This window comes from Scardinius erythrophthalmus, assembly GCF_964197995.2.
Source record: "Scardinius erythrophthalmus genome assembly, chromosome: 2".
NCBI lineage: Eukaryota > Metazoa > Chordata > Actinopteri > Cypriniformes > Leuciscidae > Scardinius > Scardinius erythrophthalmus.
This window is the reverse complement of record NC_138222.1, coordinates 39215183-39235355: the sequence shown is the minus strand read 5'-3', so window position 1 is coordinate 39235355 and position 20173 is coordinate 39215183. Positions and strand designations below refer to the sequence as shown.

Sequence of the window (20173 nt, the reverse complement as noted above, 5' to 3'; positions counted from 1 at the left end):
AAACTGGTCTGATATTGTATTTGGTGGGAATACATTTTAGTGTTGATATTTGCAATAAAATGTTTTCCTCCATTTATGGAGAATACATTATAAATCAAGATAATATAATTTAGTTCTGCATGGATCACACATGCACTGTGTATGTATGTATATATATATATATATATATATATGTGTGTGTGTGTGTACAGTGCGTGCAGAACTATTAGGCACGTTGATTTTCTGATCATATTTTTTTTCCAGGCACATTTTTACCAATTCAAAAAACACATTAATTAATAAACACAAGCATTAATTTTTTTTTAATCATTTATAAGTGATATATATTTGTTCATGAAGGCTGGAAATGAAAAACGCTTTCTATTCAGGTGTGCATAATTAGGCACGTTTTCTTTTACAGATAAAATAAGCCAAAAAAGAGGACTTAAAGGTCAAAAATGATTAAATCCCCATGAGAAGGATGCAATACTAATTCAATACTAGAAATTGCAGTTAAGGCATGACCATTGGAAAGTGAAATACTCATTGGGTCAGCAGGGTCAGACAAAAACAGGTGGAGAAGAAAAGTGTGAAACCATCAGGAACCCTTAAGTCTCCAGCGCCACCATTTTACAGAACTGCAACCTACCTGGAGTCTCCAGAGGTGCAAGGTGTCAGGGCCTCAGAGACTTAGATTGGGTAAAGAATCCTAAAAAATGACCCCCACTTAATAAGAATCACAAGCTGAAGTGTAGTAAATAACATGAAGACTGTTTTTTTATAGACTTTATAGACAGACAGATTGAGAGTGACTCTTATATATATTTATGTAGGTCTGTATATAATGTGTGTGTCTATATATAGGTTTATATTATTCTATTTTGATGTGAAAAGTGAACTGTGGTACCTCAAACTCTCCGCATTTTTAAAATCATGCTGTGATAAACTGGCGCTGGGTAAAGAGTAATTTTGATTATACTCCTTTTGCATTTGACATGCTCCAGTTTCTGCTGTATTTGTCATGTCAGTGTTTACAAGAGACAGTTCCCAAAAGATCCACCAGAGGTGATCAAATATCAGAGGGACCGACAGCAACTTTTCTCAGTTTCTCTCCTCCCACTGCTTCCACTACCATAGGCTGATTCACAATCGATGTAAAACCATCTCTGATTGGCTGACTTCCCGGCACGGCCATCTTGTTGTTTCAACTCTCTAACTTCATGTTTTGGTACTGTACAATCATGTTATAGATTACGAGTAACATTTTAAGGACATTATATTGACCTTTGCTAAAACTCAACCCGAGGACTCAAAACGGACGTCCCAGTTATTCAAAAGAAATGAATTCAACGCTAACCAATCAAAGAGGACTTAACACATATGCAAATGAACGTTTTATCATCATCCTACGTCAGCAGCGCTGGAACCGCTGAGGTCGCCCAGCCGCGATATTAACTACGCCAAAACTTCGCTATTTTATTCCTCCGTAAATGATCGCGCTGTCGCCGGAGGATTTGGTTTCGTTTGGGTAAGTTCGTTTATTTGTTTCCTCTCCTAGACTAAAGATACTGTAGATGGTTATAGAGTGCGACAGTGCTGAAACTCAGGTGGCTGTCAGTTCGGATGAGAGAGAGAGAGAGAGAGAGAGAGAGAGAGAGAGAGAGAGAGAGAGAGAGAGAGAGAGAGAGAGAGAGAGAGAGAGAGACGTTCAGCTGCCTGAAGGGAATCCCAGTCTGGATGGAAACACCCGTAGCACCTGAACTTAGGTAGACTGTCACGATATGAGCTCCACGTGAAAAGCACGACACGGACAGGCAGCAAACGGTGGTTCTGAACTAACAGCGACCGAGCACACTCCAGAAAGTAGACCAATTGCTGTCTCCCGACGAACGTAACAGGAAAACGAACAGTTTGTATATCAAGGATTATCATGTTCCTTCGCTGTCTTGACAAACTTGAAGAGGACACACGTTTAAAATTGGAAATGCTCCGGTGACAAGGCTGAAACGCGCTTTCCAGGTGATGTTCTGGATGGTACACTGATTTCATCTGTAATGGAGTGTAGATTCACACAGGTAATCTGCGAAGACAGAGGTGGGATTACAGGCTCGACCATTAGAAGAAAATATCAGTAACATTAAGAGTTTTCTGACCTACGCTCAAAGTAGCCTACTGTATAGAGGGATTCCTCAGTTAGAGTCACTTTTGACAGCTTTGTGAATCATAGTCAAAATTTATTTTGATTCATTTTTACTGGAGTAAAGATTTGATCATGACGGTGATCAACCTTCAAGTGAATTTTTTAGTTGGCTATATTTGATGGTCTGGATTTTTATTGATTTATTTTTTATGATGGTGATTTCAACAATTGCTAACAACAACTTCTGTTAGAGATGGATGGTTCATGATCTTATAAAAACAAAATTGTTTCTTTATGAATTCAAATTCTCAAATACTGACTGATTTTGTAATGGCAGATCATAATGTAAAAATTGTAAAAAAAAAACAAAAAAAAAAAAAACATCCTTAATTGGAGTTATAATGACATTGTTTTAAAAAGTAGTTTTTTAAGGGGAGGTAGAAGGTGGGAGTAAAGAAACATGTATTAAAGCTCTAATAATATATTCCCCTAATTGAAGGATCCTCATGCACATGTACAGAAAACCTGGTTGTACTATTGCACTTTTTTGTTTATGGGACCTCCAGAGCTCAGTTAGATAGCCTATTCTTCTCTCCAACACTTTGTTTATTTCTGCCACATGCTTTTAGTCTATATAACTCACCTTAGTTATAGAGGTAGCGATCAAAGTCTGCAAATATTCATTATTAAATTCAGCTCTATATTTTCGAATCAGAGACTTCACTAGTACAGGTTAGTAAAAGATAGTGAAATCTGAACCGAGATGCTGCTGGCACTTTGTGGCTGGTTACAACTTTGTCTAGTTTTGACGTATAGGGTCACTAAGTTACAGCTTGTGCACTACTAAATATTTTTGCGTTGCACCATTAAACTTTGATAAAGCTGAACTACTCTACATATAGCCTAAGCTAAATATTCACTGAAGCTTCTGATCAGGAGTAGCCTAATGTATGGAATAAAATGGCAGACTGACTGAACTGTATCAGTAGACATTTAGGCTACACTTGCTTACATTTTAAGAGAGAGAGAACATGATGCATGAATAAATCACTGTTTTAGCGGATCTAAAGCATCCTAAACAGCACACCTCTGTGTGCATTGGTCAGTGTTTTGCATGTCAAATGAAATCAGTTATAGTAAATAAATATGATTTCTTATGTTTTTTGTATCAGCATTTATTTAATTATTGATCCTCATTAATTTCAAATAAAAGTTTCTGAATGTTATTTACATATAAAATATCTGTTATGTTATTCGTAATATTAGCATCGTATTTATTTATCGTATTTATTTAATGGAAACTCACACATTTAAACGTAACTTCTGCTCATGTATTTAAAGTCTGCTATTGGATCATTGAGGGTAAATGTCATATGCGACTACGCATTATCTTACGGAGAGCTTAGGACCTACTAGCTACGTTCTGCCTTAAGAACAAATGGTGCAACCAAATATAGTACTACAGAGTTAGTTACAAACTAGCTAGTAATAATTACTAAGCCGCTAGCCTATATTGTGGACTTTCGTTCCAATTTAAGTAAGCTTACAAATGGCTGGTACTGGTGTTGCTTCCATTTAGCCTTTAATATGTTCAGATAGACCACCTTGAATGCACTGTAAGGGGTTGTTTACACAGGAAGTAGCCTAATCTTCCATGTAAAAAAAAAAAAAAACTAGACCGTGTACAATGAAGTGTTGCTTTTGACTTGACACAGCATTTCAAATGCATTGTCTGTCTAGTGCTCTTGATGTAGAAAACAATTCAAAAACCAGACGGACACAAGAAAGTATCCTGCGTGTGAATGACCCCTAAACCACTTTGGTGTGTCTGCCCATAAGTGACTGCCCATAAGTGCTCACATAAAAGGAAATATAGGCTATACCTTGTGCTTGTCCTTGACACCTATTTTTTTACAGTCTATGCTTGACACCCATCTCCATCTGAAGTACTGTTGAACTTAGCCTACACCAGGAAGCAAAATGGCGTTCAGTGATGAGTCAATGGAAGCTCCAGCAGGGACAGTATAATTTGAGCCCACATATATTTTCCTCTGCTTGAAAAATCATCTCTGAGTATCATGAGTCATGATAGAAGATAACTGAAGTACATTTCCTTTAGTTCTAGAGAAAGTCTTGTTCATAGCCAGCTTTACATTCATTGATTCATTTTGCACATCAACTAAGAACTGCAACCGGTGCATTGTCAGTGGTTGGTACATGAGTATACTGTTTAGACTTTTCTGCATCAGAAAACGTGAATTTTATGATAGTATTATTCCCTATGCTGCCATGTTGTGCACCGGCAAGCAGCTGTTTCTTTCTGCTTGTCTTTTAAAGAGTGGCTTTTGTCATTCCACAATTAAAGCTGGTTCATTATTTGTCCAGTCTTACATAAGATTGCACTGGTCCATATTTCCGTTTAGAAATATGCTAAAAATAGAGAAAGGTTTGCTTAACATAATGTAACGATCACGAGTTGCATCTGCAAAACCTGAATGGCCATTACATGCAGATTAAGCTTAGAATATATATATATATATATATATATATATATATATATATATATATATATATATATATATATATATATATATATATATTTTTTTTTTTTTTTTTTGTTTGTTTTTTTTGTATAAATAAAGTTAGTCTAAGACTAGCCTTATTCTCATGCTGGAAGATCTAGGGTACCTGAAGTTTTATTTACTTTTCAAAATTTAATGAATATTTATAACACCCTTTGTGTTATATTACCTTGGCATTAAATAAATAAATACCAATTAACTGCTACAAGAGAGAAAAAGATATCTTTTTCTATTCTGACTGCCATAATCAATCTCTATATATTTTTTTTTTTTGCAATTGGAGCAAACGGGAAAGCTAAAATCCTAATTACTGTAGTCTTCCATTCACCTTTGCCGTCATCAAACATGCCCTTAAACTTAAAAACACTATTTAATAACAGTTAAATGTAATCTTTAGCAAATTTCATAATAAATATCCATTTTTCATACTATACAATATAATGTTGTAATGCTTCAATTAACTTGTAGCATTTCTTCCCCCTCGCAATTTACCGTCTGTCAGCCATAACAAGCCATTTAGCAGCTTAATCATATCAGTCAATATTGTTGACTATTGTTGTTCCTACAGGGATCAGGTGCAAGAAATTGCAGAAAAGACAAAGTCGTAGCTTCCTCCAGTTCCACTTTTGATGTGGAAGTCGTTGAAACTTCACTCGCCACCTGTCATGTTGGTTAAAGCATGCTGTGCTGTGGGAAAATGAATCACTAAAAAAAGAGGTTACTTGATAGGGGTGGTCCAGGATCAGCTTCGCTCATCCAGAAAAAACCCTGACCATAGTCAAATACAGCTCTGAAACTGTTCTCGGGTCTCTTGCACCAGGCAACCTCTACAATACCTGCTCTTTAGATGAGTCACAATTCAGCATATATGACTTGGCTGCTGTCACAGGACAATTTCACAACGGAAATTGTGCTGTCCAAGACCAGCAGCGCTGACACTCAACCTTGCCTCATCTTGTTGAAGTCACACTCTCTCACTGACACTACAAAAGCCAGTGGATTCGCTTTTTTAAATGCATTGCATCACATCATTGACTCATGTTAGTGACTTTTTCATGAACCAGGGCTGTAGGCATATTGCAAAAATGTAAATTGAATGGGACATTGTAGGTTACTCTATGAAAGAGACTTGTGTAAGATCTAATCTTTGAAGAGTGTGTGCTGGGGGAGGGGGTCACAGTGTTTTTCAGTAGTAGGAAGTTGCACGTGTTTTTGCTTGTACAGATAGTGCGCGGCTAATGGCCTGAGACGGCAGGGCTCTTATCAGTGTGTCTTTCAGCTGTGGACTGATGCTGTTTCCTGAAGACACTTCTTGCCTTTCTTCTCACAAGAAATGTTTCTGGCCTGATGCTTATCCTATGAAGCCAGCGGATATAAATCCGTCCTCACAGCCAAAGAGTCTGATCAAAACTGGTAAGCTATCTGGGCTTGGAAGTTTGGCAATGAGTGTTTACATAAATCTTTTCGGGTCTGTTGTGTCTGTGCCACAATGTTTCATAAGAACCACCGGTAAGCCATTGCTACTCCAGCTGCACGAATAGCCTATTAATAAAAGTCACAAATATTAATCTTAATTAATAGAATTTATATTAAAATAAATATTTTCTGTATGGCACTGCATGCAATATTCAATGCAATATGCAGTAATCTACACACCAAAAATGAAATGAGAACCGTGTTCCTGAATAAATAGCTATTTTATACATTATATCAATTGTGAAATACTATTACAATTTAAAATATTTTTTTCTATTTTAATATTAAAATGTCATTTATTCCTGTGGTGGCAAAGCTGAATTTTCAGCATCATTACTTCAGTCTTCAGTGTCACATGATCCTTCAGAAATCATTCTAATATGCTGATTTGGTGCTCAAAAATCATTTGTTAATATTATTATTAAGTTGAAAACAATTGGTGCTTAATTTTTGTGGAAATTTTGTGCTTAATTTTTGTGGAAAGCATGATTCATTTTTTTCAAGATAGAAAGTTCAAAAGAACAGCATTTTTTTAAAATAAATCTTTTGTAACATTATAAATGTATTTACTGTCACTTTTGGTCAGTTTAGTGTGTCCTTGATGGATAAAAGTATTAATTCCTTTTAGTACTGGCCTAGGCACTTTACGGGGTCAACATACCAGTTTCAATTTTCGTGTATGATATGTATTTTTCAAATACCGCCATACCAGTGCGTAGCTGTCTGAAACAATCGCTGCATCTATTCGACAGCCATGAAGAGTGCTATGTAGTGTGCATTGAGAGGAGACCTTTATTAACTGCATACCCTTCTTCTTACTAATGGTAATAACTTTATATCACAATAAACAACCCAGTCAACTTCCTCTCTTTAACATGGCATATCCCACGTAGAGCCCCGACAGAATCACGGAATCCGGAAACGGAAACAGAGCTGCTCTAAGTTCACTTCACGAGCATTTCACCATTTCATTTGATTAAACTATCGTTATATATCATATACACACAGAAACACAAAGGTCTTCTCAACAACCCTTCAAAACAGGCTTGCTGCGATACTCGGTTAACTTAACGGTGTTACATGGTGTTCAGCCACACACCGATTACATCACTTGCCCACCGCGGCACTGCCCCCACCATCGTTTTGATCTTTATGGTAATGAAAATAATTTAGTTCAGTTAGAGGACAGACTGTAGCCTACAATTAAAAACTGAACATGTCTGCTCAAAGCAGATCAGCAGAAAGAGTGAGGCGAGCTGACTGACAAGACGATGGTGGTTAAATACAGATTTGGTGTAAAAACTAAATGTAAAAGAGATTATGTAAACATTAATGAGGCAATCTGTAAACTTTGCATGATTAAGGTGGCAGCATCCAGAGGTAACACTTCTAATTTAAACATAGGCCTACACCTTCAAGCACACAACAATGCATGGTGTATGCCATGCTTATTCGTTTTTAAGTCGTCTTATTCGTTTTGTTAATAAAGGTTCTGTTTAATATAAGCGAGTGTGTCATTGTACTGTTTTGTTGTTGTTTTTCATTAAGAATAATAATCAACCTACCATTCAAGCAATTGCCGCCCCTGAATTGCTGCTAATTTCAACCGAAAGTAAAATGCGCACGGCCACACGGGCATTCATAAGCGACTTAAAAGTGAGGTGGAAAAGATGGAAAAACTCTTTAACGCCTTATTATTACATTTTCATTTGAATAGGCCTATGTTTTAAAACATAAACTAAAATTGTTAGTTTGATAAATTTACTTAATTACCACCATTTATTAAAGTAAATTTGTATTTGACTGTTCAATGTTTTTATATTCTTTGTACTCCTGATAGTAAAATAAGCCACCAAAAAACCTATATAGGTCCAGTCATAAAAATAAAAAAATACAGTGATTGTCAGTGAGTGAAACAATTTAATAAATGTGATAGATAAAATAATAAGCCTATATAATGCTCATGCCCTCAAATGAGTGCGATTTATTTTGTGACAAGCAAACTTTTTTTTTTGATGAGGCAGTTGCGGGCAGTAATAACTTAAATTTGACTTGATCCTTTTATTAATGTTTCAAACACCTCAATCTCATCTTGTTTAAATTAATAAATAAAACAAAGTTGCATGTTCTATCATCTATTATTCAATTACTTTTCCTGTTGTTTTAGGTTTCGACTGTGGTATCGGCTCTGTATTGGTATTGAGATATTTTAGTCATGTTTTGTAGAAAACGTATTATTTCGATATCGTGACAACTCTAGGAGGAAAGCAATGTGGTAATACTCTAGTCTAAATCCATTGTAATAACTGAGCTGAGACTCATTACATGTTTACACAGTCTCATTGTTTGAGCCTTGAATTTCAGCGCAAGTCAACTGATGATCAATATTTTATGTGTTAAACACAATCCACTAAATATATAGACCTTTATTATAGAGAACAACAACAACAAAAAAAAAAAAAAATCAGCAGCAAACATATTTCTAGAAAAAAAATATTTGGTGCACAGTAATTTTATAAAATCTAAACATTTTAGCAGTTTTAAACATTGTTAACAGTAACAACCATGCATATGCACAGTTTAGGTGCGTATGGATTTGTATCGGTTTCATCTGACCGATACCCGATCCAGCAAAAATTTCAGTATCGGACCCGATACTTATACTGAATATCAGATCTGTGTATCCATAGTTGCAATGATAATTGTAAATTGCCACTGATTCTTTACACTTTGGTTCTAAACATATTGTAAATTTAAAACTGCGGTAGATTTAAATGGAATTGTGTAATCAACACTTTTCACAATTCCTTAATCAAGGCAGCAGTAATCATACTGTAATTTTTCCAGTCCCATCCTTATATTCCAGACTTAAATATTTAAGAAACAAAGTGATTTATGTAGGTGCCTCTCTTATATAATATGATATAGTCTGATATCATATCAGTTTCTCCCAGATGACTTGAAAAGACAGTAAGCCTTAATTACAGTGTTCCTGCCCGAATGCTTCCTGGTTTGAGACAGGTGTGTACTACTTGCAAAACAGTTCACTAAAGCCAGCCCTAGATAATGGACCGCCTTGTAATTTTGAACACTGGTGACAGACGCAGATGCGGCTGCATTTATGATTGAAAATCCCTACACAGAGCTGTGAGTTTTTGGTTGTTATGAGATAAGACTCATGTTTGAGTTGCTTTTTTCTTCTTTGAAATCTACCACCCATAGGACTGGCCCTCCATGTGTTTTCTGCCTTGCTTTTTTAAAAATTAAAATCAATATAAAATAGCTGTTACAGTCTATTTCAGATGGCAAAAAAAATATATCATAGTCAAGATGTGGAGCAACACTTTAAAGTGTTATGCTTCCCTATGTTTCGACTAAATAATTATTGTAGGTATAGTGGGATAAAGGATGAAACCACAAAATGGTATTGTAGTTCTGGACCATGTCTTGGTTTCTGTGCACTGCCATTTTGTTTATCCGTGTGTGTTGTGAGTCATCAGGTCGTGACTGACCTCCTCCACAGCCGGTGTTGGTCAGGACAGCCTGTTTCTCTCTCACCCTCTCTGTCCGGTTGTGTGTGTGTGCATGCGTGCATGAAATGGAATGAGCTGTCTGTATGTCCCACACAGCTCCTGCCGTTCTCCTGACCAGGGCTTGACAAAGAATTATGCAGTTCCCACTCACTCTCTTTCATCCATAACTGAGGGAAGTCTGAGGGGAGTGTGAAGCACCTGGTTTTTGTCTGGTGTTGAAAGCTCTTCAGCTGCTGTGCTTGTTGTAATGCCTGTTTCCGAGCTCCACTAATGGTGCCAAATGTTCCCTAGACATTCCTTCCCCTTTCACCTCTCTCAGGCCTCAGGGTGTTCTGGAAGAGTTTATTGCCAGAGTCTTACTTAAGGACATGGGCATTTTAGAAGAGCATTAATGCGGTACTGTATCTTGTTATAGAGTGATGTAACAATGGATTTGTACTTAAAGTATATGCTCAGTGCTACTGCTAAAGGTCCATCTTCCTGCAAAGTTTATGGAGCATTCCATTACATTTCGGCAGTTTGGAATTCTCTGTTTCTTACTTGGGTAAATTCAACAGAACACCACTTGATGGTGAACTTCCTACTTGGAAAGTCTGACTATGTTGAGATGTGGGTGTATTACCTCATATGATCGTTGCGGCACCCAAGGATAATGATAAACCATCACTTATAAGCAAATAAAACTGATCAGTGTGTAAACATTCTTATATAAATGATGATAAAAAGTATACAACACAGTACATTATAATATTCTGTGTTGATAATCGTACATGTCCCAAAAACAAATGCTAGCATTCACAGTGCCCTTTTGTTTCTGCATACGTCGCCTGACCATATAGTTATCTGTTATATGGCTAGAATACATCTGAGATGTCAGTCTGACTTGTCTTAGAATTACTGCATTCCATTTAAACACATTTGAACTAGCTTAATCAAGGTCTTTGTTTTTTGAAGAATGCCATTACCTGTTGAATTTCTTTGAATTTCAGTTCAGTTCATTCCATTCCACTTCCTGTCATTCCAATTCAACTGGACTGTGTGGCAAATTCAATTTTGCAAATCCTGTTTTGAACTGAACTCTGTGTTTGTATGTTAAAAGCAGTAATACCTGAAGTCTTGCGTTCTGAATACAGTATGTCAAATTCGACTTGTATTAGCCAAGCTAACTGTGATGCAATTATGTGGTATGAATGATGTTTTTGGATTCAAAACCTCTTTTAAAATGTGCTCAATTAATGATTTGGTAGAAGGTTATTGAAATAGATCTGAATTCCATATTAAGTGTTTTGCATCTAAAGTTGTGTAATTTTGTTTATCTTTTTCTAGACTGTTGCCCTTCTTGGTGATGGACACACAGTGGTTCAGCAAACTCTGACAGTCTTTAGCTCCCTGTTGCATTCAGCAGTCCTGTCGTAGGGGCCGCTGAGGGGGCAGACACTTCATGCACTGAACTCATACAATGACTGATCCCATCATGGACTTCTTTGATGACCCTAACATATTTGGGGGAGGGCTTGACAGCCTAGTCCAGGATGATCCAGGGTTTACCCCTGGGTCAGTGTCCTTGGATGATGAACTTCACCTGGGTCCTAGTTTGGATAATCTTCAGGTGGATGCAGGGTCCAGATCTTCTACCATCCAACACGGGATACCCTACAGTCAACCTGTGGGGCATTTTGACACTGTGAAGGCACAGACCTCAATGGAACAGTCCTTTCCTGGTCCAGAAGTTGGGAGCAATGATGGAAGAGCATTTATGCCACAGCAGCAACCATTTCAAGGGCATACTATGAACCAAGTGCCCCAGACCAATGGACTGTTTCTTCACAACAGCCCCATGTGGGGAAACCATGATCAAAAAGGGAATAACTACCATCAGCACCATCAACACCACCAACAACTTCATCAACAACTTCAACATAAACAATTTCAACAGCAACAACAGTTTCAACAGCATCAAGCTCAACATCAGCAGTACAGTCATCAACATCTTCAGCAGAGACAGCACAGTCTCAATCAACACCCAATCTCAAACCAGCTGCAGCTTCCACACCAACATACCCATCAGGGCTTGCATGAAATTCACAAGACCTATCAGGAACATCTCAATTTTTACTATGAGGGCAATGTCCCCCCAAATCATTCCCAGCAGCGCCACCATAACTCAGTGCTCAGTGTAGAGGGTAGTCCCTTTCACCCTGCAGTTGCCCCGAGTGGTCATTCACAATCCAAACCGTATCTTGAGGCCTCAATGAGGCCTGTGTCTTCTCAACACAGTGGCTTTCAGGTGGCACAAGGGGTCCAAGGTTTTAATACAGGTCCAAGGTTGGAAGACAATGACCTGGCCTTCCCTGTCCAGTCTTCCCCTGCAACCCATTCTTTCCCAGCTGACTCGGTTAGCCATGCTTCGTCCTATCCCACTGCTCGTTATGTTCCCCCTGTAGTAAATGAAACCCAGTCTTACTCCTCTGCCCCAGTATCTATTACAACCTCTTCTATGGTCATCTCATCATCAGCTTCAAACCTGTTGGATACTGGTTGTCCTTTCTTGTCTAATTCCGGAATGGAACATCAGCAGCAACAAGTCCGAATACCGGGCAGTCCAGCACAACAGTGCCCCATACGTAGCTCCAAATCAGACCAGAATCCCTTCAGCTCCTCTGAGGTATTCTCAGATGGCCTGAACTCATTCTCTGCAAACCGTCCGTTCTCTACGGCAGAGCGAAGGACCTGTGATGTGCCTGGATCTTTGGTTGCGAACCAGAGCGTAAGCAGCATTAATGGGCTTCAGGCTCTGGAGGAGGTCTTGCTTGGAGAGCAACCTGATCAAAGACTTGATGATCTGGGTGAAGCTTCTGACCTTATGGGCGATGAGCTGTTGCCCCAGCTGGAAGCACTAGACCAGGAAGAGAACTCCAATCACTCTTGGATAAATGTAGGACTAGGGAATGACCGAGAAGAGGAAGTGAAGGAGCAGGAAGGCATGGAGGATGTGCCAATGACATACAATGTACAGGTGAGAGAAGCAGTTCTCAGCTCTTTCCCAAATGTATCTTATTTTGTTTGATGGCTTTAAAGGTTCAGTGCTGGGATGATGGAGTGTGTCAGAGATTACAGCTATGAGCTCTCAGTTTCAGTTATCAGCTCTGCTTGGCTTATTTTGAGTGGATGTGAATGATTTGCAACAGGGTTTTTGTAGTCGTTGTTGGTGTTTATCAACACAGGAACTATACAAGTTAATGATATGGATGAGAGATGAATTATTGCTGGAATGCTGCCAAGCAGACAATGGCTTACTTTGACAACAGGCTACATTGTAGTGTTCAACTGTACAGGAAGAGAGAGGTCAAGACAGACTGGCATTAAATAATAATTCACCACTCCTCCTGTCAAGGGCCTTTAGACAGGTACTGTAGCAGCCGATTAAGAGTTGCAGTGGTGTTTAGGACTTACTGGGGCTAAGCGTACTTAAGGCTATAACAAGATGTGGGTCAGGCCAACCATAGGATAGTGGGAGGTGCACTCTGACTGACTAGAGTGGGTCTGGCTTGTGGTTTTTCTGAATGTGTGTGTTGATGTGAGATTAGTGTTTGTGTGTGAGTGCAGGCAGAAGGGAGATGTTGATAATGAGGTTTCCTGAGGGAAATGGAGAATGAGAGAGAGAGAGAAGAGAGCAGGAGTACTGTCTAGACTGTGATCGCAAGCAGCAGGCAGTTCTTTCAGCAATACTGCCTGGCAGTGTCAACTCTTTCTCTCTCTCTCTCACTATCTGTCTGTCTCTTTTTCTGTCTCACTCTCTCTGTTGTGATGCATGAGCATCAGTCTTTCCCCTCAGCTCTTTGCTGCTGACACAGGGAGTTGAGGCTCAGTGATTCAGCTGCCACACTCTCTCTCTCTCTCTCTCTCTCTCTCTCTCTCTCTCTCTCTCTCTCTCTCTCTCTCTCTCTCTCTCTCTCTCTCTCTCTCTCTCTCTCTCTCTCTCTCTCTCTCTCTCACACACACACACACACACACACACACACACACACACGCACATATCGTGAACTCTCTCCACCAGTTCTACCAGGCACATGGAGTGCTCTCGCAGTCAGACTTGCGCTCACAAATACGCATACCCAAATACAGATTCTGATTTGCCAGTGCTCTTGTTTTTCCATGAGGAGAAATGCAAACTGGAGTCTCCTCTTTGTTTGTCAATAGATGGATTGTAGTTCATTGTACCATATTGATTATTGGCAGGCCAATATAATCGTTTTTATCAGTATTGTTAAAGTTTCATGTAGGGCTGGGCGATATGGCCAAAAAAATTATCATGAGAATCAGTCGATATCGATAATTATTACAATAAATGTCAAATATGTATTTCTTTCGAATTTAAAGGCAGATTTTTGCTCCTGAGTGGAAGTTGTAGAAATCAGAGACAGTTAATTGTGGTTTTATCATCAGTAAAAAAAACGTGCCAAACAGGTGAACATTTCTCAAATTAATATTAGCCTACATGTTTTGTCTCTTAGAAATGCACATTTAACAGTAGCCTGAGTGGAGTGACAGTAGCAGTTGCTTAAGTTGGGATGCAGATGTAAATTTATGTTCATTAACAAAAACAGCATCTGTAAAAAATTTAACAACCTCATTTTTAGAGGGTAACATTTTATAGGGTAAAATTTGATCGTCCATAGTATTTGTGTATTGGGCTTTACGTGCAATAAAGCAATCAGAGTCTCATCTCCCATTCCCTTTAAATGCCAGTTGCACTCGCGCCATGGCGGATTCGCCATTTACATGGCGGAATTTGATAGTGGAAAGACTGAACACGTCTCCAGAGGAAACGGATCTGCTCGTGTACAAGGTTAAAGCATTGAGGTTAAAGCGAGGTTTTACATTTTAATCCTTTTATTTTTAATATTTGGCTAGTTTGTGTGCTGCTGCGCGTCCCTGTGTGTGTAATAAGCTAAGCAGAATGTATGCGCGTTGTGGACCCGCTTATAGGCACACATTCCTAACGCGCTCTTTAAATAACTAAAAAATATTGTACCATCGACTTTTAGTTGATTTTATTGCACCATTGGACATGAAAATGATAACTGCGTCGGGCTGAAACTAGCAAAAAACACTTGCGTCGCGCCTGGCGCCGCATTGCTCCGGGTGTATGATTCTATAGAGGAAAATTATATTGTGATAGGCTAATTATCGTTATAATTTTATCGCCCAGCACTAGTTGGATTTGCAGACTAGCCTTATAGCCTATATTTAATTGTGCATTCTATTTACCATTTTTACATTTAGATTACCTTTGCTGTCAATCACTTACACGTAATCTTTAAAAATGCTAATTAATAGCACTCTGCTAAATGTGATTTATTTATATTGTGTTTTAATTTTGATTTATTTAGACAAAATACTATTACATTTTAATATTGGCCTTTTATGGTTATCGGCCATAACATAAAAACAATTATAATGTATTGGTGCATCAATCTACTGTTTTAGAATATGTTACAAATTAACTAGACTTTATAAAGGTACTGAAAGCAAAGTCAGTCAAGATGGATTGTTATGTTCCCCTTTAGTCAATCTGCCTGTCCTCACAGATCCTTAATTAAAGCAGAGGCAGGATGTGTATCAGAGTTCATATTGTGTGACTTCCTGTAGTGAGTGTGTCTTGTAGACACATTTGTGTGTGTGTCTGAGAGAGAGAGAGAGAGAGAGAGAGAGAGAGAGAGAGAGAGATGAGCCATTCATGTGCACTGGGCTGTGGAAAGCCAACAGATGTATAATGTGAGGCAGTCCCAGGGTAAAAGAGAGAGATGCACTCAACCTTCTCTCTCCCTGAGGGTCTCGAGTTTGTGCTTTAATGTCCTGAGTCTCTGGACCACGAGAGTTTGGTGTTTCAGTATTGAAACTTGCCTTCACCTTGGATGTCAGTTTAGTTGCAGTAGAGGGGGAGTTTACCTTATGTTTGTAGAAAATACAAGATCATGTATTCCACATCAGTCTATGGGAAATGTCATATCATACCTTCTCATTCTAATGAACCCCTCTAGTGATATGAAAGCAGCTTTGTTGATCAGGATTGAAAATGATTGAGATTTAATGTTTGAATTAAATAAATAAATTACCATTTGATCTGACAGTTTAGGAATCAACAAAAATGGTTTGGAATGAGTGACAGGGTAGAGCAGCAGTGGCCACAGTGTTACAGGGTGGTGTGATAGTGTGAGGGCCCGAGAGAGCGAGCGAGACCGGCTGACGGCATGAACAGAGCCCCTTTGTGTTGCTGCTTTGTGCAGAATGAACATTCAGCAACATAGATGCAAATACCAATCCACATCACTCACATGCACACACAAACCCCCTAACCTACTGTCTGGATGCGATCCAGATGATGGATCCGCTTTTTTAATCTTTTTTCCATTATCATTTTTTTTTTTATTCTTTCTCTGACTCTTGAAATTAAATTTTCTGTTTTTACTGTACTTTTGTGGTTTTATCTAAATGTCGTCTTCGCATTTTAAATGAGTATTAACATAGCCCATTTAGCCCCTGTTGGTAGATGCTGTAACTGCTTAATCTGGCTATACGAGGATCTTTCTCCACTGATGGCAGAAATATTTGTCTGTTTATTTGTGTAGGGATAGCTCACCCAAAATTTTTAATTCTGTCATCATTTACTCACCCTCAACTTGTTCCAATCCTGTATGAATTTCTTTCTTCTGCTAAGCACAAAAGAAGATATTTGAAGAATGTTGGTAATCAAAAACAGTTTATTGATCCCATTGACTTCCATCTTTTCCCATACTATGGAAGTCAATGGGGTCCATCAATGATAGAATTATCCCTTTAATACGGATGTCCCGATCATTTTTTTTGTGTGCCCAATCCGATCCGAGAGATTAAATATTGAGTCTCAATCTAATACTTGTATTTTCCTATTCCTATTTCCCAAACTAAAGTTAATATGTGGTAAAGATCCGAACGAGCTAGCTTCTTAGTCATGGACTGACGACCCGACAATTCTTCCTTCTATTTCTTATCCCGACATATGGACATTTTGTCCATATCCGATTGAAATCTGATCAGAATTAGCTAACATGAACAGCAAAAAAATCTCATGAAATCCGTTTCATGAAATCCTATTCAGGAATTCCGCTTCAGTCTGAACGCTCTGATCAGATTTTGCGTGGATTATGTGACTTTCTCACGGCACGCAAAATGTGAACGTCAGATGTTGTTATAGGGAACATGCTGAAAGTCACCGCCGAAACAAGGCTGTGTTGTTGCAAAGTGTCGGACGAGTAGAAATTTTTTATTTTTTAATTTTGAAACCGGCGGAGACAAGAGCGTGGAAAAAAGCTGTGCATACCAGCCTCCTACAGTTCTGCAGCAGGCTCAAGACACAGTAGTCCAGCACGGCGGCTACACATTTCCATGTTGTAAAATTTAAATAAGACAACATCTCTATTGCAAATGCAAACCCCTCCATCAACTTAACGTCGTTGCCATAGAAATCAATGCAGATATTCCGGAAAACGAAAGAGCTGCATGGACACACAAATCGATCTGAACAGTTGCGATACACAGTGTGGACATCATTTTAGATCAGATTCCAATCCGATACAAAAATATTCGGATTTGGACTGACAGTGTGAACGTAGCCATAGTGAACTACTTTACGTCAACATTTTAGCCATAGTCAACGCTTCATTTACACTTGTGGTTGATGAGCTGATACTGTGCCTCTCTCAACCACAAACGCCTCAGTTTTTTGCACTCTTCTCTTTAACTTTTGACAGTCTATAGAACTCCAAATGTTTTTCCCGGTGCGACCGATTAGTACAGACCAAAACACGACCATTTTTCAGCAGCAATAATCAGCCAAATTTGTGACTCCATTCAGTTCAGTGGCATTGTTTACGTTCAGTGCCTCCAATATGGCCGAATTCCGGATTGATGACGTGTTGTGAAAACCCTCTATATGCAATTTACAGTACATGTTTTTATTTTATGTGAGTGTTGATTATTATATCTAATAATAAATAGCAACTAAAATGAATAATTTGGGCTTTGTTGTTAATTGTAACCTTTAATATTATAATGTGTAATTAAGGGCTCCCCATATAGTTTACAACATTAGCTAAGCTATTTTTTATCCTTAAGAACATTTTAATTATAATAGAATTTATTTATGCACATATACAGATTTGTTAAAAAAAAAGTTTAATAAAAAAAAAGCAATTTTCTCCCCCCTGCTGTACCTACTTAACCCATACCGAACTGTGACTTCAAAACCGAGGTACGTACCGAACGGTCATGTTTGTGTACCGTTACATCCCTATTCAGCAATGATTCATTCAATTGTGTGTTTGAAAAGATTGTTGACAGTTACCTGTACGTGATGACTACTGCTCTCTCTGGGTCAGCGGCAGCATGACTGCAGATTTGAAGGTTTAATAGACATAGCCGAATCATTGTCATTTAGGGAATATATATTTGACATAAATGTATGTATTTATTTAAAGGTATTCACTTAGCATTTGTACTCTGTTTCTGTATGTTTAAGAGAAAAATAAATTAGTAAAAGATGCAGGTGTCTTAATGCCTGAATGAAAATGGTTAAAGTTTGTGAGGTAAGGTGTGTATATGTTTGCTTGCTTGTCTGCTTTCTACCATGTGCTGCGTGAATGCGCTGTGTGAGTAAAACCGGTCTCTGTGTGTGTGCGCATCCGCCTCTTTGTGTGAGTGCATGCCTGTGTGTGGCCAACTTGCTTTGTTGCTTCCTGACTCTGCATCTGTGAGGTTTATATAACTGGGCCGGTCTGTCAGGCAGAGTCTCCAACCAGCACAGTAACCTGATTCCTGATTACCTCCCACTGCATGTCTGTGTGTTTGTGCTCCCCATCTGTGTGTATAAGTGGTTCATGCACATGCACATGCATGTGAATTCGTTTTTGTAAGTCTGCCACCAGCCGACTCAGACAGACAGACGTTTGCTCATTCAACCAGTCTGACAGCTCTGTTTCTCCCTCAAGCTCTAATCTAGGGTCAGAATCAAATGACGAATGACGTCAGGAGAAAAGCCGTGAGGTTCACAGATCTGGGGAGGGACATGAGGGGTTAAAGGTAAACAGGAAGTGTTTCTGGTAGCATTTCTATAGATAGGCGGTCTTTGCTGCACAGCGGAAGGGGAGGGAGGACAGAAAAGGAAGGACGTTGAGAAGAGGGAGGGGTTAGTCGAGTCATAAGGGGAAAAAAGCATGTGGGAAGTTTGCCAGGCCAAACTACACAGTAGGTCTCAATCTCTCAAGCCCTCTTTTACTTTACTTTCCTCACTATGCATGTGTTTGTAGGTGTGTGGTATGTATGCAGAGTTCACTTCAGTCTACTGAAAATTAGCACGCTTAGACTTTGGTATTTGTGTGTGTGTGTGTCTGTGAGCTAGCCGGCCATTTTCTCAGCTCTCGCGAGGGGGGGTTAGAGGAATGTCAGGAGTTCAGGGCAATGACACTGTCTGATCTCCTGCCTGAGCAGTTTAACCCTTCACACACACACACACACACACACACACACACATGACATGCAGGGAGCTTAACAGGTGTGGGACGTCGTCTTTGAGTTGGAAAATGTTCGTTTCAGCTTTCTACAGCTGCACTGTTTGCTGTTTGGAGGAGAAGTGTTTGATTTGGTTACTGTTGGTTTATTTGTTTTTGGTCTGGAGATGGCCATTGATTTGCGAGTTTCTGATTGGCCGAGAATTGCAGGGCTGCAGGTTTATGATTGGTCAATAGATGAAAAGGAGCCTCAGGTAGAAGTTAGGCAGTTCATCAGTTTTTTTCTCATTTAAAAAGTGCTGTTACCTCAGTGATAGAATTTTTTTTAAATTGTATCTACATAAATTTCCTCTAATGATTCGCTCTATTTTGCTGTGCTTTTCAGTACAGTTTCCACATGTTAATGTCTTACTGTGGTGAAATAAAATTAAGTTTAATTTTAATTTTTTGTTTAGACATGCTTTTTGATTATTAACATTTAAACCATTAAATAGGAATCCAGAAAATGTAAAGGATTCATTGTGCATATTTTATGATTATAGCAAGAATAAAGTGACATCAGCTTCATTTATTATAAAGGGAGTGTTCCTTTGCTTTGCTGGTTGGAATTTAATTTTTTTTTTGTAGACATGCTTTTTTTATTATAAACATTTAATTAAACCAATAAATGGCAATACACAGAATTTGGGGAAAATAAAACCGATTTCATAGGGCCCTATTTAAGTGATTGGAAATCATTCGATGATGATAAATATGAATTATAAATTGCATAAAAATATGTAGGGGTCTATAAAGATACGTAGAGTTCACGTTCAATTCAATTCACATTTATTTGTTTAGCGCTTTTCACAATACATATCGTTTCAAAGCAGCTTTACAGAAAATAAATGCGTCTACATTACAGTTTAGATTGAT

At 38.5% G+C, this 20173-nt stretch overlaps 1 protein-coding gene across 7 annotated transcripts in view; it reads left to right on the top strand.

Annotated features, from left to right (window-relative positions):
* The first annotated feature begins 1394 nt into the window (after positions 1-1394).
* Positions 1395-20173, top strand: part of chd9 (chromodomain helicase DNA binding protein 9) — a 79472-nt gene continuing 60693 nt past the window's right edge. For 6 of the 7 annotated variants that reach the window (XM_081358979.1, XM_081358982.1, XM_081358981.1 and 3 more), the window contains exons 1-2: positions 1395-1507; positions 11037-12726. In XM_081358979.1, coding sequence (XP_081215105.1) covers positions 11170-12726 — 1557 coding nt within the window. In that variant the 5' untranslated portion in view covers positions 1395-1507; positions 11037-11169. Of the gene's footprint in view, positions 1508-11036; positions 12727-18897; positions 18996-20173 lie in introns of those variants that run through there. The other variant, XM_081358977.1, reaches the window with a different exon arrangement.